The 24,647-nt window shown below is 46.9% G+C and overlaps 1 protein-coding gene across 1 annotated transcript in view; it reads left to right on the top strand.

Moving 5' to 3' along the window:
- The first annotated feature begins 6,125 nt into the window (after nucleotides 1-6,125).
- CCDC17 (coiled-coil domain containing 17) overlaps nucleotides 6,126-24,647 on the top strand; it is a 55,083-nt gene continuing 36,561 nt past the window's right edge. Inside the window, exons 1-8 of the mRNA XM_029618248.1 lie at nucleotides 6,126-6,255; nucleotides 7,493-7,763; nucleotides 13,100-13,237; nucleotides 14,237-14,299; nucleotides 15,879-16,008; nucleotides 16,985-17,138; nucleotides 18,777-18,881; nucleotides 21,827-21,960. Of these exons, the coding sequence (XP_029474108.1) occupies nucleotides 7,548-7,763; nucleotides 13,100-13,237; nucleotides 14,237-14,299; nucleotides 15,879-16,008; nucleotides 16,985-17,138; nucleotides 18,777-18,881; nucleotides 21,827-21,960 (940 nt within the window). The 5' untranslated portion in view covers nucleotides 6,126-6,255; nucleotides 7,493-7,547. The remainder of the gene's footprint in view (nucleotides 6,256-7,492; nucleotides 7,764-13,099; nucleotides 13,238-14,236; nucleotides 14,300-15,878; nucleotides 16,009-16,984; nucleotides 17,139-18,776; nucleotides 18,882-21,826; nucleotides 21,961-24,647) is intronic.

Below are 24,647 nucleotides of genomic sequence, written 5' to 3'. Positions count from 1 at the left end.
AGAGAGAAAATAAAGCAAAAGGTCTAGGGGAAGGATTGTCAAAGAGGTAAAGCGAAGTGATAAAACATTTTTCAGATACTGTATTTTTCGCACTATTAAGACGCACCTGACCATAAGACGCACCTAGGGTTTAGAGGAGGAAAATAAGATAAAAAAAATATTGAGAGATTTTCAGGTCAACAGATGTTTCACAATAGATCTAATAAGACAGTTACCTTACCGATCAAACACATCCTAGAATAAAAAGGACTAATTACCCGTGCTTTTGAAATGCTCATTTTTTCATTCATAGCTACTGCAATAGCTTCCTCTAATATCTCACTGTTATACTGTATCTTCCTCTCTTCTTCCTTGGTTGTTTGGGCCCAGCATCACCTTCTTGATCTGAGGTGGGATATGGCTGTCCAGAGGTAGACTGTTCAGCATCTGAACTCCATGAATCCGGTACAGCATCTCACAAACTTCTTCTGTTTGTTTTGGAAGGATAGCCCTTAATTTTTTGCTAAGCGCACTCTCCGTTTGTGAACCCATTACCAAAGAGCATAGTTGTACAGGTCACACTGCTGTGGGATTCCCAAGAAAGGTCCATGCCTTGAACTTGTGGTATCTTTAAATCCACTGGAGAATGGCCTGTGTCCTTTTTCACATCCTGTTATTTTGAATTGTTGTTTTTTTTAAAGACTGCTGCGTTAACCAAGAAGTGCTTGCACCCTCTCTGGCTTCCAGCAGTAGCGGGTGGAGGAGGCTTCAAACGCCATGTCTGCACCAGCTATGGCTGCCGCGCTGTGCGCCTGCCCGAAAACGGAGCCGGTTTGTGGCGAAACGGTGAGCTTTTTTTAAATTTAATGCCCAAATCGGGCTAACCGCCGAGGGAGAGGTTCTACCGCTGGAAGACAGAGTGGGTTGAAGTGCATGCCGCTAATGTGGCATTTCAGATCTTGCCCCTGGCCGAAGCTTCCACCATCTGGTGCCGACATGGCGTTTGAATCCTCCTCCACCCGCTACTGCTGGAAGCCAGAGAGGGTGCAAACGGAGCAGGTATGCGGCAAAACAATCAGCTTTTTTAATTTTAATGCCCGAACCGAGGGAGAGGTTTCGCACGGTCTGTGACGCTACATTCGCTCCATAAGACGCACAGACATTTTCCCCCCACTTTTGGGGGAAAAAAAGTGCATCTTATGGTGCGAAAAATACGGTATATCAGAGAAAGAAGGGAGAACAAGTGGTCTAGTGAAAGTGAAAGGTAACTAGGAGTAATGTGTGGAAAGAGATGAAGAGATGGAAGTATTAAACAAATACTTCAGTTTGGTGTTCACTAAAGAAGACCCTGGAGAAGGACTGTAGATGGGGATGGGATAGATGAAACTCCATCTACAGAACAGAATGTATGGGAAGAGCTAGGCAAACTGAAAGGGGACAAGGCCATGGGGCCGGATGAGGTACATCCCAGGATACTGAGGGCGCTCAGAGCTGTGCTGGCGGGTCTGCTGTGTGACCTGTTCAATAGATCCCTGGAAACAGGAGTGGTGCCACAGGATTGGAGAAGAGCAGTGGTGGTCCCACTTCACAAATGTGGTAGCAGAGAGGAGGCAGGAAACTACAGCCTGGTTAGCCTTACCTCGATGGTGGGAAAATTAATGAAGACCCTGCTGAAGGAAAGGATAATGAACTATCTACAAAAGTATTCATGGACTGGCTCCACTCCATCTACAAATAGAACTCAAAAAACACGCCTCCAACAGACCCATCAGAGAAACATACAGAGAATATCTACAGGTACCACACGCCAGTACCACCCAACATATAACATTGAGAGACCGGGCCTTCTCTACAGCAGGCCCACCACTATGGAACTCAATCCCCTTAGAATTACGACAGGAACCATGTCTACCAACCTTCAGAAAAAGACTTAAAACATGGCTGTTCAAGAAAGCCTTTCCGGACCCTTACTGATTCTCCTACACTAAATACAACAAGACTGATCATCTTCCGTTAAACTAATATAGTCATTAACAACCTCCGCAAAGTTCTACCTCTTGTTAAACTTCTATCTTCCTCTTCTTTTACTCCCAGTTAGAATCATCCCTGTTGTATTGTAACTTCTTCTTCTGAGCACTTGTTATAATTTGTTATAATTTATTATAAGTTGTAATGTATACATTCAAGTTATAGTTTTGTATTGCTCACCCCTTGTTTTATGTAAACCGACATGATACGAACTCCGTGAATGCTGGTATAGAAAAATCACAAATAAATAAAATAAATAAATATCTATAATTGGGGGAGGGGGGGGTTTGCTGTTCCGAGGCAACATGGATTCATCAGGGGAAGGTCCGGTCAGCCAAATCTGATTTTTTTTTTTATTGGGTGATTAGAGAATTGGATCAAAGAAAAGCATTTGATGTGATCTACTTGGATTCCAGCAAAGCTTTTAATATGATCCCGCATAGGAGACTTGTGAATAAAATGAGAAGCTCAGGAGTGAGAGCCAAGATGGTGGTGTGGATTACAAATTGCTTGACTGATAGGAAACAATGTGTAATGGTAAATGGCACCTACTCTGAAGAGAGAACCATGTTAAGTGCAGTGCCACAGGGATCAGTGTTGGGACCAGTGCTGTTCAATATCTTTGTGAGCAACATTGCAGAAGGGATAGAAGCTAAAGTTTATTAGTGGATGATACTAAGATCTGCAACAGAGTGGACACACCTGAAGGAATAGAAAGAATGAAAAGTGATTTAAGAAAGCTTAAGAGTGGTCAAAAACTTGGCAGCTGGGATTCAATGCCAAGAACGGTGGAGAAGGTTACAGAGAAGGATGGAGAAGGTACAGAGAAGAGCGACCAAAATGATAAAGGGGATGGAACAGCTCCCCTATGAGGAAAGGCTGAAGAGGTTAGGGCTGTTCAGCTTGGAGAAGAGACGGCTGAGGGGGGATATGATAGAGGTTTTTAAGATCATGAGAGGTCTTGAACGAGTAGATGTGACTCGGTTATTTACACTTTCGAATAATAGAAGGACTAGGGGACATTCCATGAAGTTAGCAGGTAGCACATTTAAGACTAATTGGAGAAAATTCTTTTTCACTCAATGCACAATAAAGCTCTGGAATTTGTTGCCAGAGGATGTGGTTAGTGCAGTTAGTGTAACTGGGTTTAAAAAGGGTTTGGATAAGTTCTTGGAGGAGAAGTCCATTAACGGCTATTAATCAAGTTTACTTAGGGAATAGCCCCTGCTATTAATTGCATCAGTATTCACTATTCACCAGCTAACCCCTTTCCCTTTATAGAATTATTCTACAACACCCACTTATTCAAGGGAAATCTTTGCGCAGTAGTTTTTTGTACGGTAGCTATATTCAAGGATAACCACTTTTTTGGTTATCCCTCTTACTAGCCCCGTATATTACTCTTTATTGTTCACACTTTATATTCATTCTTTTTTCTTTTCTTTTTTACTTTTGCTTTTATTATCCCTTCTCCCTGGCTGCTTATCAGACCCAACCATTAATTTTTCTTCTCATATACTTATCTAGGCTGCTGCCCTCATTGTTTCTCATGGGTTCGGATTCGCCTGCCCGACATTGGCCATGTTTCGGCACAGCGTGCCTGCTTCAGGGACTGCGGGAGAAAAATCTATTGTGTCCGGTCCGGGTTCACAGTGCACAAACATTTTCTTAAATAAATTAAATTAAATACTTTACAACTACCCTTCAACATAAAAACAATTCCTACCACCTTTCAAGTATTTAATACTTATTTTTCTCTCTTATGCTGTATGCTTAGAGTGAGCGACACCTTCAGTTCACCACTGCAGCGCCTCTGTCTATTCTGCCTGTTTTTAAAGCTACCGCGGACTAACATCTCCCTGTCCTTCCCAGACCGAGGCTGCCTCAGGTGCATACAATTGATCTAAATTGTTACCACTATTTTCTCCACATCCTCACTTTCTTACTGTCTAACACTTGTGTGTGTGTATATATCTATTTATTGTATGCCCTTCATGCTAATTTTTATTTATTTATTTGCAGTTTTTATATACCGACATTTGTTTAGTAACCTCACATCGGTTCACAATTAACAGAAACATTGCAGCTGTGCCAACTAGAACGAACATGTGCAACAGTGCTTTACAATAGACAATAAACATTTACAATAAACAATAAACTAATCCTTGTTATGTATTTTTTTTATTAAATACAGTGCCGCTACTGGTTTCAATTGTCCCCGCTATTGTAATTATCGGACCTGGGTGGGACCCGTACCTGTATTGGACCGCTTCTACTCCATTATATAGCGGACCTGATGGGAAACTGAATGCCACCACATCCCCATTTTACGTATAGTTCCAATTTGTGAATCTGATCTGATTAACGCGGTCCCGCCCACTAACCGCAGCGATCGCCCCTATTCTCATAATCAGATCTGAATATCTTCTCCGCACCTCCTATCCACTTTGTGTGTCTGTGTCTGTATTGGTCACCATTTGCACGAATCTCTGTTTTCTGGTCTTTATTTTTGAGACTGATTAGAAAAAAACGATACTGACCACTGATTACAGTTATCCCCGCCTTCATAATTATCGGACCTAGGTGGGACCACTTCTGCTCTATTATAAAGCGGGCCTGGTGGGGGCCTAAATCCCACCATGTCCGCATCTTATGTATTGTCTTATTGTACAGTGGAATTGACCCTAAACTACAAGCCATTGAGTTCCAATTCTTTTGTTACATGCTTCTTTCTTTACATAATCACTGCTTTTCTGTACACCCTCTGACTTAATATCATGGCGATAAAAATTAAAAAAAAAATAAATTTAAAATTGGCCTGCGGCTCGCGGGTTGAAAACTGGACGCTCAATTTTGCCGGCATCTGGTTTCCGAACCCGTGGCTGTCAGCGCTAGTGTCCCTGGCGCCTCTTTTTACCGCGGGCCCTAATTTGAATAATGTTATTTACTGAATCGCGTGCACAAGAGGCTCGCCTGCGATTTTTACTGTATCAGCCTGTTAGACTGTAAGCCATCTGGGGATAGGGAAATACCTAATGTAATCCACTATGAAGAGCTGAAAAAAGTGCGAAAAGCAGAATAATCTGAGCCCTGCAGACTGCCCCTATCTGCCCCAAGACTGCTGCCCCATCTGAGCACCTCTGCCCCCAGACTGCCAATACCCCATTGCCCCCATATGTGCACCCATCGACTGCCACTACCTCGAGCCCCTCTGCCCTAGACTTTCTCCACCTGACCCCCTCTACCCACAAACTGCCTCTGACTGCCCCTACCTCGAGCCCCTCAAACTTCATCTGCCCCCATTCTGCCCATTTGAGATTCTCTATCACCAGAATCCCCTGCTCTGAGCACCACAGCCCCCACCCTGCTCCCCTCTTCCCCCAGAATTCCTGGAGCGCCTCCATCCGAGCCCCTCTACCTCCAGTCTGCCCCTAGCCTGAGCCCTTCCAACGAGGTTTATGGCTCCTATGAGGACGAGTCGGAGCCATAAGCCCAAACTTGGTAGTCACTATAAGCGCGGGAGAGAGCGGAAGTGTCCGCTGCTCCTCTCTTCTCAGGGAAAACAGCAACGGCTACCATAGCAACCAGGGGCTCCACTGACCCCGCCCCGAGGGAGCAGCCGCACTGCACTGACCCCGCCCCGAGGGAGGAGCCGCACAGCACTGACCGGCGCCGCACAGCACTGACCCCGCCCCGAGGGAGGAGCCGCACAGCACTGACTCCGCCGCGAGGGAGGAGCCGCACAGCACTGACCCCGCCCCGAGGGAGGAGCCGCACAGCACTGACCGGCGCCGCACAGCACTGACCCCGCCCCGAGGGAGGAGCCGCACAGCACTGACTCCGCCGCGAGGGAGGAGCCGCACAGCACTAACCCCGCCGCGAGGGAGGAGCCGCACAGCACTAACCCCGCCGCGAGGGAGGAGCCGCACTGCACTGACCCCGCCCCGGGGAGGAGCCGGACCCTATTGATCCCGCCCCGAGGGAGGAGCCGCACACGCTGACCCCGCCGCGAGGGAGGAGCCCGACCCTATTGATCCCGCCCCGAGGGAGGAGCCGGACATGATTGACTCAGCCCCAGCCTGTGTCCTGGCGGCAGGGTCAGCAGTATCCGGCTCCTCCCTCGGGGCGGGGTGGGGGTCAGTGGAGCCCCCGGTTGCTATGGCAGCCGCCGCCGCCGCCGCCGCAGTTGCTGTGTTTCCGGAGAGGAGAGGGGCAGCAGCTCCGGCCCCCGCAAGCCCCGCGGCCTTGGTAGGTGCAAAGCTTGCGCTGGTGGCTCTGTCCGAAGGGCTCAGGATAAAGGGGCAGTCGGACTCCATGGGGCAGGCTCAGCAGTGACACTTGCATGGCTTAGGGCAGCGGCTCCCAACTTGTAACATTCACAAGACCCCGGAGGAGGACCAAAAGCAAAACTAATTAGCAGCAGTGCGGTCCACTCCTCTCTTTACACCTCCACCCCTCCAGCAAGCCCCTTCTCTCAGCCTCCTCCTCTCCCTTTTACACCGCCCAGCTCTTCTCACCTCTCCCAGTCCACCCCAGCCCTTTTTGTAGCCCCTAACTGATCTTCTCTTATCCCCAAGCCCTTCTTATAACCAACAATGAATCCTGCCATCCCCTCCCTCTCACCTCCTCCTCTTTCACCCTTCTCCCATATCCCCCCAGCTGATCCCCTCTCCTCCCAGCTCCTCTCCTATGTCTTCCAGTTAATCTTCTTTCATTCCCCTCCCTCTTCAGCTGATCCAACCCCAAAATCTCCCCTGCATCTGATCCCGTCTATCAAAACGCCCCAACTCTAAAGAACCCTCTATGCCAGGGCCCGCACAACATTTTCCTTTGGGCCCCTGAGTCAAAAGTGGATGATAACTGATGAGAAGAGAGGGCAGGCTGGTGAAAATAGGAACCATGGCAGTCTTCATGGGCCAAGCACACTCAGCTCTTCCCTCCCCTCATGGCTGGTCCTGAGCCTGGCAGTGATCTGCAAGCAGCAGCAGCATTAGTAATGAAAGACACCATGGGGGCCTGTTATCCAGTGCAAGCAGCAGCAGCATTAGTAATGAAAGACACCATGGGGGCCTGTTATCCAGTGCAAGCAGCAGCAGCATTAGTAATGAAAGACACCATGGGGGCCTGTTATCCAGTGCAAGCCAGCACCATCCCTCCTTATGCAGGGCTTTCACTTACTACAGATCTCATGCAAGGGCAGGGCCACTGCAGGCTCTGTGAATGCTGCCGTGCACTACTGATGCTGCTACTTCTGGCATCTGAAAGGTGCTGCTATTTGAGGCACTTGTGACCCCAGCTAAAGATTTTGTGACCCCCTTTTGGGGTCCTGACCCACAGTTTGGGAAGCCCTGGCTTAGAGACTGAGCAGGTGACGAGTTCTTTGGGAGAACGAAGTGTGACGCAGCTGTTAATGTAATAAGTGAATATAAGAAGGCTTTCGTGTATGTTCTCATCTCTTGCTCTGTGACCTTTTGGCTCTGGCCAGTCCCAGATCCCAGACAGAGCCGCTCATTGTGGGAGCTTCCTCACGGGACCCAAGCATGATGGAGCTGGGAGATTACTGCTGCCAGAGCTGTAACATGGCTTTTCGCTCCCAGCCTCTTCTGGAGAAGCACAGGGAGAAGTTTTGTATTGGGAGTCGCATTGGAGATCCAGGCACTTTAAATTCAAGATACCTCGAGTCTTTGAATAACGGAGATGGCGCCTACAATACAGCGAGAAGGGAGCCCAGGAATGCTGAGATGCCCAACCACATGGTAATGACACAGATCAGGTATTCCTGGATCCTAGTGGGGAGAATAACAGTAACATTGGGAATATGGAAATACAGGCGTGTGGAGGCAAAGGCTACGCAGCCTGCAGCTAACCTCACTTTAGAAAATAGCACATTCTGCATAGAATTACCAGCACTTTTAGTATTGCTGTGAGAGATCCCACCCCTCTTTGCAGAGTCAGAAGAACATAAACATAAGAACATAAGAATATGCCATACTGGGTCAGACCAAAGGTCCATCAAGCCCAGCATCCTGTTTCCAACAGTGGCCAATCCAGGCCATAAGTACCTGGCAGGATCCCCAGGGGGAGAAAGATTCCAAGCTGCTTATCCCAAGAATAAGCCGGGGATTTCTGCAACTCTACCTTAATAATGGTTAATGGACTTTTCCTCCAGGAACTTGTCCAAATCGTTTTTAAACGCAGCTCCACTTATAGCTTTCACCACATCCTCTGGCAACGAATTCCAGAGCTTAATTATCCATTGAGTAAAAAAAAAATATTTTCTCTTATTAGTTTTAAATGTATTACCCAATAACGTCATTATGTGTCCCTGGTATTTGTACTTTTCAAAAGAATAAACAACTGATTAATGTTTACTCGTTCCTTTCCACTCATTATTTTATAGACCTCTATCATATCCCCCTCTGTTATTTCTTCTCAAAGCTAAAGAGTCCTAACCTCTTCAGTCTTTATTCATAGGGGAATTGTTCCATCCCCTTTATCATCTTGGTCGCCCTTCTCTGAACCTTTTCTAATCCTGCTATATCTTTCTTGAGATGCGGTGACCAGAACTGCACACAGTACTCAAGATGAGGTCGCACCATGGAGGGATACAGAGGCATTATGATATTCTCTGTTTTATTCTCTATTCCTTTCCTAATAATCCCTATATCTCTATTTGCTTTCTTGGCTGCTGCTGCACTCTGAGCAGAAGATTTATTTATTTATTTATTTATATATCCTTATATACCGACTTTCAAGTTCATTTCAAGGCGGTTTACAATAAAGTTGAGTTGCAGTAGCAAAGCTCAAGTAAATACACAAACATATAACATACCCTGATGTTTCTTACATAGCCAATATATAATTAAACTAAAACATATTACAAAATTATCATAGAAAGCCACCCATTTATTTATTACTAGTAGAATTACCCTACATTTTATACATTTAACCCCTCCTGTCATCCCTATTATTCATAAGTTTACCCTTCCTCACCAAACCCTTGTCCATCAAGTCATCTCCCATTTCGCCCTTCTCCCCTTGCTATAGTTGCTATAACTGCTCCGTCTGTAAAAATAAAATAAGATCATGATTGGTTGGGAAAGGCCTGTTCAAATAGCCAGGTCTTTATTTGTTTCCTGAAACTATTTATGTTCTCTTCTAACCGAATCTGAACAGGCAGGGAATTCCACATCTTTGGTCCCGCCAAAGACAAGGATCTCTCTCTAACTGAACTCAAATGAGCCAATTTAGGTGATGGGATAGTCAATAAGGCCTGTCCGAGTGATCTCAAGTTTCGTATTGGGACATGAATGCGCAATGAGGCATTTAGCCAGTCGGAATTCCTACCGTAAATGACTTTATGAATCAGTGTTAAACATTTATATTGTATACGGAAATGAACCGGTAGCCAATGCAGACCCATCAATACAGGAGAGATGTGGTCAAACTTTTTGGTATCAGTTAACAGTCGCGCAGCAGAATTCTGTAAGAGTTGGAGCGGGCGGATAATTGACTGAGGTACTCCTAACCATAGAGCATTACAATAATCTAGTTTAGGTAGAATTAATGCCTGGACAACCGTTCGGAAATCATTTGGATGCAATAGCGGTTTTAATCTCCTTAAAACGCGTAATTTATGAAACCCATCTTTTATGATCGTCTTAACTGATGGTTTCATATTAAGTTCTGAGTCAAGGATGCATCCTAGATCTCTAAGATCGTGTTGGATCTTATACGTAGGGAGACAATTTGCAATTTCCATCTCTATCTTCTCTGTTACCTTGTTACAGATAAATAACATTTCGGTTTTTGCTTTGTTTAAAGCCAAAGACATATGTTTAAGAAGTTGGTTTAATGAGTTATGATAAACCTCCCAGAGTTTTAATGTGGCTGCCAGGGACTCTTTTATAGGTAGCAGTATCTGAATATCATCTGCAAACAGATAGTGTACCAATCCCAGCCCTGATAAAAATCTGCATAATGGGGCCATATAGACATTAAACAGAGTCGGTGACAATGATGAGCCCTGAGGGACACCAGTGTGGAGATCAACTAAATCAGATTCCACTGTTCCAAGTTTAACTCTAAAGGATCTATTTATAAGAAAAGATTTAAACCAGTCAAGTGTTTTATCCTGCAGGCCAATTTCCCTCAATCTTAGAATAAGTGCTTCATGACTGACAGTATCAAATGCTGCCGATATATCTAATATAACCAGTCAAGTGTTTTATCCTGCAGGCCAATTTCCCTCAATCTTAGAATAAGTGCTTCATGACTGACAGTATCAAATGCTGCCGATATATCTAATAAAATTAGTAAGTATGATGTATTTTGATCAAAGCCTTTCTGAATAGTATCCACTAATGACATTAAAAGAGTTTCCGTATTGTGGGATTTCCGAAAGCCATATTGGGATGGAAATAACAGCTGATGATCTTCCAAATACTCCATAAGCTGTCGATTAACTACTTTTTCTAATAGTTTAGCCAAGAAAGGTAGAATAGAAATTGGTCTATAATTTGCTAGGACTTCCGGATCTAGATTAGCTTTTTTCAGAATAGGCTTTACTATTGCACATTTTAAATCATCTGGAACAATACCTTCTTCTAGTGATAGATTGATCAAATCAGCTAGAGGTTTTGCTATAATGTCTTGTACACTCTTCAAATGATTAATAGGCATTTTGTCTATAGGATGATTAGCAGGTGTCATTTTTTTTATTAGATTTACTATCTCTAATGAAGAAACTGGATCAAAGGTTGCCCAATTAACCGAAGGGTTAGTTGGTAAAATAATATTTTGAGGGGTAGTCAAGGATAGTTCTTGTAATATTACTTGAATTTTTTCTTTGAAGAAAAAGGCAAATTCATTGCTTTTATTTTTTGCATTGGTATCCCAAGTGATCGAATTGCTTCTAGGATTGGTAAGTTCTGACACATACTGGAATAAGATCCTTGGATTGAACTGGAATTTGTGTATTCTCTCGGAGTAATAATTACGTTTAGCCAAATTAATTGCTTCTCTATAATTATAGAGAGCCATTCTATAATTTACTTGGGAATCCTCATTTCGCATCTTCCTCCATATTCTTTCCATTTTCCTAACTCCTTTTTTAAGATCTTTAAGATGGGTGGAAAACCAGGGGGCTCTAAATTTACCTTGAATGGGGATCCACTTCTTACTAGTAGGACATAGTTTATTTGCTAACTCAGACATAGCTAAATTCCATGTATTATCAGTGATGACACCTAGATCTCAAAAAAGATATAGTTGCGGTGGAGAAGGTACAGAGAAGGGTGACCAAAATGATAAAGGGGATGGAACAGCTCCCCTATGAGGAAAGGCTGAAGAGGTTAGGGCTGTTCAGCTTGGAGAAGAGACGGCTGGGGTGTGTGTGTGATTTATTTATTTATTTATTTAAAAGTTTTTATATACCGCAAAATGGTCAGGGGATGACCGTCTAAGCGGTTTACAAAATAAAAACATACATAATTAAAAACAATACTTCTCATTCATTCTAATTTATCACGGTATAAAATAGGCAGTGAACTACGGTTTTTAAGTCTTCATTCTATATGAATAAATATTACAATCAGCTAACTGATATTGTAGGCTTCAGTAAACAGATATGTTTTCAAATGTTTTTTGAATTCTTTTGTATTTTGAGTTAATCTAATTTCTCCCGGGATAGAGTTCCGGAGTCGGGGACCTGCAGCTGAAAGTGCTCGTTCACGTGTCATATAAAGTCTTGCCATTTGTATTGTTGGAACCTCGAGAATACATTTATCCATTGATCTTAATTGACTAGTTGGTTTGTAAATCCTGAGTAGAGAACAAAGCCATTCGAGTTGTAGTTATATAGTAAATTATGTATTATTGTTAAGATTTTGTAGGAAATACGGTAAGGTATAGGAAGCCAATGAAGATGTTGTAATGTAGGCGTTATATGGTCTCTGCATGATAAATTATATAGAATGCGAGCGGCAGAATTTTGAATAAGTTGTAATGGACGAATTGTGACATTAGGGAGACCTAAATATAGTGCATTACTGTAGTCTAAACTTGTCAGGATTAATGTCAGTTGGAAAAAGTAATGGTTTTAGGTTTTTCAACATACGGAGTTTAAAAAATGATTTCTTCACTAGTGTTGATATATTAGATGTCATGGATAGTTTGGCGTCAATGATAACGCCTACATTTCTTGCATGGGGTTTTATTTCAATTGTATGATCATCAAATATGAAATTTTTCGGAGGTTGCAATTTTCAAAAGCTCACTTACACTGGCAAACTGCATTTACATGCGTAAAACCCAGTTTTCTGCATGTAAACGTTTTGAAAATCAAACCCGTATTGCATTAGGAGTTTGGAGCAGTGCGCTCGGCTGGACACACTATATTGCATTGCCCTGTTTTATATCTGATTCTGCATGTAAACGTTTTTGAAAATCAAACCCGTATTGCATTAGGAGTTTGGAGCAGTGCGCTCGGCTGGACACACTATATTGCATTGCCCTGTTTTATATCTGATTCTGCATGTAACGTTTTTGAAAATCAAACCCGTATTGCATTAGGAGTTTGGAGCAGTGCGCTCGGCTGGACACACTAAATTGCATTGCCCTGTTTTATATCTGATTCTGCATGTAAACGTTTTTGAAAATCAAACCCGTATTGCATTAGGAGTTTGGAGCAGTGCGCACGGCTGGACACACTAAATTGCATTGCCCTGTTTTATATCTGATTGTTCCTTTCAACGACCGGAAGAGAATCAAAATTGGGATTTTGAGCTTCTGGCTGGTGGTGTGATTGCCAGCTATTTGTCAAACGGTTCAACAGCTGATTGGTTGGTGAGAGAATTGGACACATAAATATATAAATATATATATATACCCCCCCACACACACATATATAAATGTATATTATATACACAATGGAACCTGACTTTTGAGCAAATTGAATGGATGGAAGGGGGGTCCGAGGCTGAAAAGGTTCCCCCTCCCCCGGAATAGATGACCATTTGAGACCCCTTTCCGCTCTATTGTTCTCCAATTCTGTACAGGACCCTGAAATTAGCTTTGTGTTTTTTGTTAGCAGAAAGGTGAGAAACTGAGGGCTATTCAGCTGAGAGCACGAGAGGACATGCTGAACGAGCGGGAGAAGAGCTTCCTGGAGGGATGCGAGCCATGGGCAAGCATCAGAGACAGCCTGGCTCTGAAGAGGCTGACGGATGAGGTACGGCGGGAGGGCAGGTGGAGAGCACTGCTCCGATCTGCGGCTGCTTCACACACCATGAATGCATGTTTGCTCTAGAGTCACTGCTGCTTGTTTTTTCACTAGAAGAGACCACGAGGTCTGTATTAATCTTGAGATAACTAATCTCTCTCAGGGAGATAATGTGACTCCCTAATTAGCTATTCAGAGCAAAGTAATCAATGTATACAACTGCCTGCATCTTGTATTAAGCATTGTGCTAGTCCAACCCTCACAAGAGTTGTGATATCATCTGACTCCACAAACCGCTTGGCAACAGGTTTAGTTAATTCAATAGCCTCAAAGAGAAAAGGCACATCAGGAGGGTCATTTTCAAAGGGACTTCCGTGCTTTACTGCAGTCATGCTCCTTATGAAAATTGCACGTTCAGTCTTCCAGAGGTTTACCTCGTGCTTTTCCAGCTTGAAAACCGCCCACAAATTAGCAGCTGCATCTGATAGGGAGCTGGCCCAGGATAATTTTTGGAGTGAATTTACACATTTTGAAATTGGTGTCATTTGTGCCTGTGATAGCTTATAAAATCACCCCCTAAAGGTTTTCAACAAAGACCTCAGAGTTTAAGAAATGAGAGAGAAAATGTCGTACTCAGAAAGCAATGGTGTAAAACAGTGCTAGGGAGTCACTGGGGCAGATGAAAGGCAGGAATTGGCAGGTACGGGAAAAGTGCAGTTCCATCAGGCTCCCCAGCAGTCTGTACCCAGAACTGAAGAACGATGGGAAGACCCTGCAGCGAACGTTAGCAGGTTCTGTAGCAAAAGTATAAAATGAAACACTGAGGGGCAATTTCCAAATAGCCTAAGAACCTAAGAACCTGCCATGCTGGGTCAGACCAAGGGTCCATCAAGCCCAGCATCCTGTTTCCAACAGAGGCCAAACCAGGCCACAAGAACCTGGCAATTACCCAAACACCAAGAAGATCCCATGTTGTGAAAGCAGCATTGTAGCCTCTCTTTTCTCCAGTTCCAGATGCTGCGCATGTCTCTAGAAGAGAGCTTGCCCACACTGAGGTCCTTCCAGTCCGAGGTAAGCCTCTCACATAGGCACTGGCTGATACCCTAAGGGCAGTCTGGAAGGTGGGAGGCTAGAAAAGGCGATGGCTTCCTTCTAGAAAGCGGCAGCGCTGGAAGCCACTGGCACAAAGAAACCCAGAGTCTGCAAGTTCTCTTCCCCAGCGCTCAAGATCTTGTGTGCTGATCCCTGCCTTTCTGTATCCTCCATGCTTTGCTTGCATTATATGCAAATCTATCTCATACATATGCATTGTGCACATCCTCGAGCTCTGATTGACTGAGAAGTGCTGCCCTAGAGCGTTTCTTGTGCATATTTCTGTCTTAGCCCTGTCTCGCCTCTCCTCTGCTCTTACATAATCAGCTCACTAAGTCTCATCAATTTTTCCTGCTTCTCTGGCCTTCCAGCTCATGTGGAACCAGGTTTCCAGGAATCTTCTCCTGTTTATGTTCCCTCCCAGTCATTGCACTGCTTCACATGGGCCCTGACCCCCTCCCCAGCCTCCTCCCAGCAGGGACTGGAACCCATGATCATGTTAGCCCTTACACTCTGTCCAGACAAAAAGGGAGCAATTGCAAACTTCTCCATACCGCGAGCTTTGCACCGGTCTCAAAGGGAAAGTACGAGCAGACTGCCCACCTGCCTGTTTATACAAAATAATCTCCACTCCCTGAGCTGATCCCATCCTGACCTGCAGGGTTCTGCATTCCTACGAGTACTTTTAGCGGGTGAGTCCTGGCCTAATTTAGCAAGGTAAATCCATGCTGAACCTAAAATGCATGACTCTCGGTTTTTATTAAATCTTACCTGGCAAACTCAAGTTCTCTTAGCTCCCTGGTGCATATCTTAAAGCCTTTCCAAGCAATATTCATTCTGCAATTAGTGATCATAGCTAGAACCAGAGCTGATTCTTCACCCCAGGACCTGCTTCTCAGGCTGCTCAGCCCTGAAACCCCGCATTCAGTGCCTCTGCCTGATATGATCTCCCGCTGTTAAAAACCTGTGCCCTGCTGGATTCAGGTGCTGTACTGCCTGCCTGCTGCAGCTTCAGAAGCTTGGGACTGCCTGTGCTTCCTAGAGGGAGCATCTGACCTGCATTTCCAGCTTCCTTTTCCAAGATTTTCCTCTCGATGCCTTGAAACAAGCTGACAAATAATTCCTACAAATTACGAGTAGCCATATACATAGGAAACTCATGCAGCTGGAAAGGAAGAGAGGGGCAGTCAGGGGCAATAAACTAACTGCTGAAGGGGCAGGGAGCATATAGGGGAATATGAGGGGCAATTTTCAGAGCCATTTGCCTAGTTAAATTGCCCTTCTCTGGATAAATGTGTGCATGGGGATCCATAGGCACATTATGAGGAGAGGATTCCTGGAGGCAGGCTCAGGTCAGAGGGGCAAACAGCGAGCCTGCATTCACAACGTACAGACCCTGCTGCCTTTTGCATGTGCTCACTTCCAATCTCTCTGGCTACTCTGTAACAATGCAAGCTAATGAAGAGGAGAGCCATACTTAAGACATGGCTCAGACAGATTCCAGTCATTAGAGACGATAAGCCACTGTGCTGGAGTGTATTCCTGTTTTCTCCAATAGCAAACTGTCAGCCCATGGATTCAGCGAGACCGTGAGTATCGGGAGCGGCTGCAGGAGATGGAAGATTCCCACCAGCGCCATTTGGCCAATATTCAAGCCAGAAATCGAACCCTGGAAGAGCAGAGAGAAGGTACCATAACATGACTATATCAAGAGAGTATCCCACTGATTGTATCTGTATAGAGAGGAGGTGCCAAGATGTGCCTGTATCAGGAGGGCATCAGTGACGGTCTCTTACAGAGAGGAGCCAGGGTGTGACTGTATGAGGAGGGCATCAGTGACGGTCTCTTACAGAGAGGAGCCAGGGTGTGACTGTATCAGGAGGGCATCAGTGACGGTCTCTTACAGAGAGGAGCCAGGGTGTGACTGTATCAGGAGGGCATCAGTGACGATCTCTATACAGAGAGGAGCCAGGGTGTGACTGTATCAGGAGGGCATCAGTGACGATCTCTATACAGAGAGGAGCCAGGGTGTGACTGTATCAGGAGGGCATCAGTGACGGTCTCTTACAGAGAGGAGCCAGGGTGTGACTGTATCAGGAGGGCATCAGTGACGGTCTCTTACAGAGAGGAGCCAGGGTGTGACTGTATCAGGAGGGCATCAGTGACGGTCTCTTACAGAGAGGAGCCAGGGTGTGACTGTATCAGGAGGGCATCAGTGACGGTCTCTTACAGAGAGGAGCCAGGGTGTGACTGTATCAGGAGGGCATCAGTGACGGTCTCTTACAGAGAGGAGCCAGGGTGTGACTGTATGAGGAGGGCATCACTGACGGTCTCTATACAGAGAGGAGCCAGGGTGTGACTGTATCAGGAGGGCATCAGTGACAATCTCTATACAGAGAGGAGCCAGGATGTGACTGTATGAGGAGGGCATCAGTGACTGTCTCTATACAGAGAGGAAGTGCCAGGATATTTCAGGAGAGCATCCTTGACTATCACTCTAGAGAGGGCAGGTAGGAGCATATGAAGCAGTCTCTGACTGTCTGGAGAGTTGATAGTTATTGCTGGCTGTCATAAGGAAGCCGCCCTCTACAGGACTGTAATTGCATTGTCATGCTCCTGGACTCCTGGGCGAGGCTCATCTGTGTCCTGCCTTCCTCCCTGCAGAGATCCACAGACGCCTCTCGGACATGGCCAGCCGGGCAGCCCCCACCTCACATATCGAGCAGCTGCTGGGGGAAGTGAAGGCTCAGGAGGAGAAGAACCAGCTGGCCTTGGATGCTCTGAAGGATCAGATTGAACGCATGCAGGCCGAGAACAGGTAGGAGTCAAAATAGAGAAAGAGTGAGAGGGATGTAGCCCAGACTGACATCCACAGATAAGATGAAAGGAAATAATAAGAGCAGAAAATGCAGTTGCACTGTGCCATTTATACAAAAGAGAAAAAAATAGCAGGAGTATTAGAACATAAGAATTGCCATACTGGGTCAGACTGAGGGTCCATCAGGCCCAATATCCTGTTTCCAACAGAGGCCAATCCAGGCCATAAGAACCTGGCAAGTACCCAAACATTAAATAAATCACAAGCTGCTGTTGCTTATTGATTAATAATAGTTTATGGATTTTTCCTCTAGAAACTTATCCAAACCTATTTTAAACCCAGTTACAGTAACTGCTGTAACCACATCCTCTGGCAATGAATTCCAGAGCTTACCTATGCGCTGAGTGAGAGAGAATTTTCTTTGATTTGTTTTAAATGAGCTACTTGCTAACTTCATGGTGTGCCCCATGGTGTTTCTATTATTTGAGAGGGTAAATAACTGTTCCTTGTACGTACCCGGATCATTCCAGGACAGCTGGGTTTTGCCTCCCTTCCAGCAGATGGAGACAGAGAAAAACTTAGAGAGTGCCCCCTCTTAAGGCTAAGTGCAGTCTGCATCTCTTCAGTATTTCTCTGTCTCCAGCAGATGGAGGTGGTGCAAAACCTGTGGTCTTGACCCGGTTGGGAGTCTCAAAAAAAAAAAAAAGAAGAGAACAATCTTGAAATAATTTTAGACAGGACAGAAGAAGCAGCTTCCTCCCAGGGGGTTGGTAGCTTCCAGTGGGACCATCCCCCCAGGCGCAGATGTCTGGCTTTGATTCTAATAAGAAGTCGTTGAGTATGCGGGTTTTTTTCACGAGGGATTGCGCATTGAAGAAAGTGAGTGTGAAGAGTGTGAGTCCTAAGAGTTGTGTGAGTGGGGAGGTCATGATGGGTATAAGGGATCTTGGTTGGTGTGTTTGGGTAGGGTGGGAGGTTTTCTATGGTTGCGATTTAGATATTGGATGATGGGGATGGGGAGTGGATGCATCTTTGAGTGGGTGAGGCGGGTGTACTGTAGCGGTGAGTGTAGAGTATAGAGTGGTGTGGTACGGGATGCTGTGTGCGATGGTTGAGGGGTGATGGGGTTTACGGGGAGCTATAAAGGACACAGGGGAGACACAAAGGGGCGCACTAAGGGGCAGTTCCCCTTGGGAGCGAGGTGCAAGGCGTGCGGCACCTTTGGGCTGTGATTTAAAGGTTCTCGGCGCGCGTTGGTGACCTCACCCGGGGGCGGGCTCTCTGGTTGGTCTGGGAGGCATCGAGGGAGGTAAGTAGGTCCGCTTGTTGCTCCGGGCGCTCCTGATCCCGACGGATTTGCGCCGGCTGCGCAGAGCTGTGCCTCCGGACGATCGGTGCTAGTCGGCTGTTTTGTTATCATATATGAGCGACTTGGGGCTTGGTTTTTAAAAGAAACGTGCATTAAATCATTTTTGTTATATGCACTTTATATAAAGTTGTGATTGTGTTTTTTACTGTAATAAAATATGAATTATAAATTTAAAAAATAAGCCACTTAGTTATAGGAGACCTGGATGCCCAGGGAGATACAGGACCCTGTGTTGAAAGGTTCTCCTTTGCTCTTTTCTTGGCATTCAGAGCGAGGCCTGTGGACGTGGTGAAGGTGGAGCGGAGGGAAGAGAAGATGCCTCTGAATCTGCTACCATTTCTTTCCAGCTCTGGTCCTCTGGCGTCTGAGATCAGGTATTACAGCAGCTTCCCATTCCTGTCTCTGGCCTCAGATTAGATTAGGCTCTCCCACCATCTCCCTCACCTTGGAGAGTCCCTGTCCTTCCCCCCACACACACACTCACCCAGCAATCGAGTGTCTCCCTCTCCCCTGTTCCTCTCTCCCTTTCTCCCCCTTCTCCTGCAGCACTAACAGTCTTCCACATCCCTCTAAAAGGCCCTCGCTGGAGCCCCACCTCTGTACACAGCTCTTCCTCCATGCATTGGTAAAACGTCCACAGGGGTTTGTATCAGTAGTCAAAGCAACATGACATGCAGAGTTTTGCGTTGGTTATTGCTTGGTATTTGCTCTTGCTTTTTGTGCAGGGAAAAATGTAAAGGAAACTACGTGTAGATTTGCAAATGTGATCTACGGGTGCTAATTTCCCCCAGTCTGAACATGGCCTTGGGAATGTGTCCGTGTTCTAGAGCAATGCACATAATTTTATCTGGGTTAGGGTGTGGGTAAAGCAAAGCTGCTTACTTATAACAAATGATAAAGGGAATGGAACAGCTCCCCTATGAGGAAAGGCTAAAGAGGTTAGGACTTTTCAGCTTGGAGAAGAGACGGCTGAGGGGGGATATGATAGAGGTGTTTAAAATCATGAGAGGTCTAGAACGGGTTGATGTGAATCGGTTATTTACTCTTTCGGATAATAGAAAGACTAGGGGGCACTCCATGAAGTTAGCATGGGGCACATTTAAAACTAATCGGAGAAAGTTCTTTTTTACTCAACGCACAATTAAACTCTGGAATTTGTTGCCAGAGGATGTGGTTAGTGCAGTTAGTATAGCTGGGTTTAAAAAAGGATTGGATACGTTCTTGGAGAAGTCCATTACCTGCTATTAATTAAGTTGACTTAGAAAATAGCCACTGCCATTACTAGCAACAGTAACATGGGATAGATTTAATTTTTGGGTACTTGCCAGGTTCTTATGGCCTGGATTGGCCACTGTTGGAAACATGATGCTAGGCTTGATGGACCCTTGGTCTGACCCAGTATGGCATGTTCTTAAGTTAGGTGTAAAACATTAATAAGGCAGGCTAAGAGAGAATTTGAAATGAAGTTGGCTGTAGAGGAAAAACTCATAATAAAAACGTTTTAAAATATATCTAAAGCAAGAAACCTGTGAGGGAGTCGGTTGGATCATTTGATGACCAAGGGGTAAAGGGCCTCTTAGGGAAGATAAGGCCATTGCAGAAAGACTAAATGAATTCTTTGCTTCTGTGTTTACTAATGAGGATGTTGGGGAATTGCCAGTTCCGGAGATGGTTTTCAAGGGTGATGAGTCAGATGAACTGAACCAAATCACTGTGAACCGGGAAGATGTAGTAGGCCATATTGACAAACTAAAGAGTAGCAAATCACCTGGACCAGATGGTATGCATCCTAGGGTTCTGAAAACTAAAAAATGAAATTTCTGATCTATTACTTAAAATTTGTAACCTATCATTAAAATCATCCATTGTAACTGAAGACTGGAGGGTGGCCAATGTAACCCCAATATTTAAAAAAGGCTCCAGGGGCAATCCGGGTAACTAGACCAGTGAGCCTGACTTCAGTGCCGGGAAAAATAGTGGAAAGTGTTCTAAACATCAAAATCACAGAACATATAGAAAGACATGGTTTAATGGAACACAGTCAGCATGGCTTTACCCAGGGCAAGTCTTGCCTAACAAATCTGCTTCATTTTTTTGAAGGGGTTAATAAACATGTGGATAAAGGTGAACCGGTAGATGTAGTATATTTGGATTTTCAGAGATTCCTCTTCTAAACTTTTCTAGCTGTCTTTGAAAAAATCTTTAACTACAAATTTTAATATAAGGTTAATTATTTTAAAGTTTCATAGATTGCTTTGTAAGGGGAATACTAGCTTTAAGTGCCATGCACCACATGTAAATATAGTTGATGTCACAGGAAAAGGTCATGTGATCTGCCTCCATCTGCTAGGAGGGGGAGATAAATGTAATCGTCTGGACTGGTGTTGCAGGACTAAAGGAAAGGAAATGATTAGGTAAGTATACATTTCTCCATTTGTGTTAGTTGCACATTGGATTTGGGGAAACCGATCATGAATCGTATGAGGTGAAGGATGTTCATTGTACAGAGGGCAGAGGCATGCGCTTCCTGAAGGGCATTGCCAATCATCCAGGAAGGGAAACCCAAACATTTTTCTTCCTTAAATGAGCAGTAACTACAATGAGGCACTTTGCGAACACTCTGGGTGCTGTCAAGAGGCCGAAAGGGAGAACATAATACTGGTACTGTTTGTTGGCTACGGTGAAACGCAGAAATTTCCTGTGGAATGAAATATGCAGGTAGACATCTTTCAGGTCCAGAGTGGTCAGCCAGTTGTTGATTTCTAAGGGTCACTTTTCCAAAAGGTTTATGTGTTTAAAATTGGAATTTATGCAGGAGCCTGAAGGGTCCACATACTAATAGTGTCACAAGTAAACGTGAAAGGACGTGAAATGAGGCCGGCTTAGGGTTCGCAGGTCATTACCAAAATTGTCCATGTGCTTTTGCACCTGCTAATGAAGCTGTGGAAGGGAAATTGAGGCCTGGCTTAGGTGTTGGGAGGTCAGGACGAAGTGCTGGACAGTCTGGTGGAACTGGTGGAGGAGTCAGGGATTTGGTGATTATAATTTTGTGAACAAGCGGTCTACATATATTCTTTATAAAATATATGCATGGAGTTATGAGGACTGAGGAGACTCGCATGGCAGTGGCTGTGCAGGAACCATCATGTATGCTCAGGAAAGCTTCCTTTTTTCCTGATCTTTTAAGAAATTGTCCAGGTGACGTCACCCACTTGTGTGGCTGATTTGTCCTGCTATCGATGGAGAACACTTAGCTTTGCCTGTGGAAATCAGCTTCCAGAATTCCCCTCTCAGTGTCTACATTTTGATTCTCCCTCAGGGCCCTGTACCTGTCATACCTGCAGAGTGGTGGCAATGATCCTGCTGTCCTTGCTCAGATGTATGACCTACAGATGGAAGCAGCCATGTTAGAGAAGAATGGGAAAAAAGCAGAACAGAGGGAAGCAAAGAAAAGTAAGTGATCGCTCCCTGCACTCTTACACACGTTGTTACGCCTGGGCTGAGTTCAGGGGTAGTGAACACCACCCAAAGGGGTGGCTCCAGGTGGAGAGAGACAGGGATGGCTGGAAACCGTGGCTGGGTCAGGGCAGACAGCAAGAAGCAGTGTCTGGGTCTAGGCTGGGTCAGGGCAGGCGGCAGAGCAAGGCAGGTCAGAAGGCCCGTAGGCCACACACACACAGACGGCCCGTAGGCCAGACACCGTAAGCGGGGCAAGGTAGGTCAGAAGGCCCGTAGGCCACACACACACAGAAGGCCCGTAGGCCACACACCTGTAAGCGGGGCAAGGCAGGTCAGAAGGCCCGTAGGCCACACACACACACAGAAGGCCCGTAGGCCACACACCGTAAGCGGGGCAAGGCAGGTCAGTAGGCCCGTAGGCCACACACACACACACAGAAGGCCCGTAGGCCACACACCGTAAGCGGGTCAAGGCAGGTCAGTAGGCCCGTAGGCCACACACACACACAGAAGGCCCGTAGGCCACACCCCGCAAGCGGGGCAGAGAGCCCGTAGGCCAAACACACACAGACAATAGAGCAGAGGGCCCGTAGGACCGCATGCACAGTAAGCAAGGCAGGGCAGGGCAGAAGGTCCGAAGACCATACACAGCACAAGATAGAAGGCCCGAAGGCCGCGCAGGGCAAGACAAGACAAGGTAGAAGGCCCGAAGGCCACCAAGACTAGGCTAGACAAGACAAGGTAGAAGGCCCGAAGGCCGCGCAAGGCAAGGCAAGACAGAAGGCCCGAAGGCCGCGCAAGGCAAGGCAAGACAGAAGGCCCAAAGGCCGCGCAAGGCAAGGCAAGACAGAAGGCCCAAAGGCCGCGCAAGGCAAGGCAAGACAGAAGGCCCAAAGGCCGCGCAAGGCAAGGCAAGACAGAAGGCCCGAAGGCCGCGCAAGGCAAGGCAAGACAGAAGGCCCAAAGGCCGCACAAGGCAAGGCAAGACAGAAGGCCCAAAGGCCGCACAAGGCAAGGCAAGACAGAAGGCCCAAAGGCCACACAAGGCAAGGCAAGACAGAAGGCCCGGAGGCCGCGCAAGGCAAGGCAAGACAGAAGGCCCAAAGGCCACACAAGGCAAGGCAAGACAGAAGGCCCGAAGGCCGCGCAAGGCAAGGCAAGGAAAGGCCCGAAGGCCACGCAAGGCAAGGAAAGGCCCGAAGGCAGGGCAAGGCAAGGAAAGGCCCGAAGGCAGGGCAAGGCAAGGAAAGGCCCGAAGGCAGGGCAAGGCAAGGAAAGGCCCGAAGGCAGGGCAAGGCAAGGAAAGGCCCGAAGGCAGGGCAAGGCAAGGAAAGGCCCGAAGGCAGGGCAAGGCAAGGTAGAAGGCCCGAAGACAAGGTAGAAGGCCCGAAGGCCACGCAAGGCAGGCTAGAGCAGGGAGCCCAGGTGAGCTCGATGCCGAAGCACCGAGGCAACTGTCAGGCAGGGTTATAAGGGCACACCCAGAGCATAGAGTGGACAGAGGAGATGGACTGGGCCTGTCAGGAAAGCCAGCTCTAGAGGGACCCCTGGTGGTGAGGCGGTTGCACAGCAGCCACAGCCGTAACAGTACCCCCCCCTCAAGGCCTCCCCCTCCTCCAGGGTCCCATTTTTGCAGGGGGTACTCAATAATAAAGTCAGACCCCTCCGGGGGGCGATGCGGCAGGTTCAACTCCTTTCTGAGGCAGCAAGGCAGTCCATAACCCCTCCTGGGGTGATAAGGCAGACACAACCCCAACCTGGGGCAGCAAAATCATCCATAACCCCTCCTGGGGCAAGGTGGCAGGTTCCATTCCTTCCTGAGGCAACAAAACAGTCCATAACCCCTTCTGGGGTGACAAGGGGAACACAAACCCCACCTGGGGCAGTGAAATAGTCCCTAACCCCTCTTGAGACGACAAGGCAGGTGCTAACCCCTCCTGTGACGACAGCAGGGACGGTCCGGACCCTTCCAGGGTCGGCATCAGGGCCGGCACAGACTCCTCCCGAGTCGGCAGCTGGATCGGTACAGCAGGCTCAGATGGTTGAATAACAAAGTCTGTTGGCAGGACCGGTTCGGACCCCTCCGGGGACTGCAACAGGGCCGGTTTGGACCCCTCCGGGGACTGCAACAGGGCCAGTTCAGTAGGCTCGGATGGCTGAGTCAGAAAGTCTGTCAGTAGGACCGGTTCGGACCCCTCCGGGGACTGCAACAGGGCCAGTTCAGTAGGCTCGGATGGCTGAGTCAGAAAGTCTGTCAGTAGGACCGGTTCGGACCCCTCCGGGGACTGCAACAGGGCCGGTTCGAGCCCCTCCGGGGGCGGAAGCAGGACCGGTTCAGACCCCTCCAGGGGCAGCAGCAAAACCGGTTCGGACCCCTCCGAGGACAGCAGCAAGGCCGGTTCGAGCCCCTCCGGGGGCGGAAGCAGGACCGGTTCAGACCCCTCCGGGGGTGAAGCAGCGGGCTCGGACCCCTCTCGGGGCGATGAAGCAGGCTCGGCGCCTTCTCGGGGCGATGAAGCAGGCTCGGCGCCTTCTCGGGGCGATGAAGCAGGCTCGGCGCCTTCTCGGGGCGATGAAGCAGGCTCGGCGCCTTCTCGGGGCGATGAAGCAGGCTCGGCGCCTTCTCGGGGCGATGAAGCAGGCTCGGCGCCTTCTCGGGGCGATGAAACAGGTTCGGCGCC

Source organism: Rhinatrema bivittatum, chromosome 10, assembly GCF_901001135.1.
Source record: "Rhinatrema bivittatum chromosome 10, aRhiBiv1.1, whole genome shotgun sequence".
Classification (NCBI taxonomy): Eukaryota; Metazoa; Chordata; class Amphibia; order Gymnophiona; family Rhinatrematidae; genus Rhinatrema; species Rhinatrema bivittatum.
Note: the sequence above shows the minus strand (reverse complement) of the source record. Positions and strands in the feature narration are given on the sequence as shown.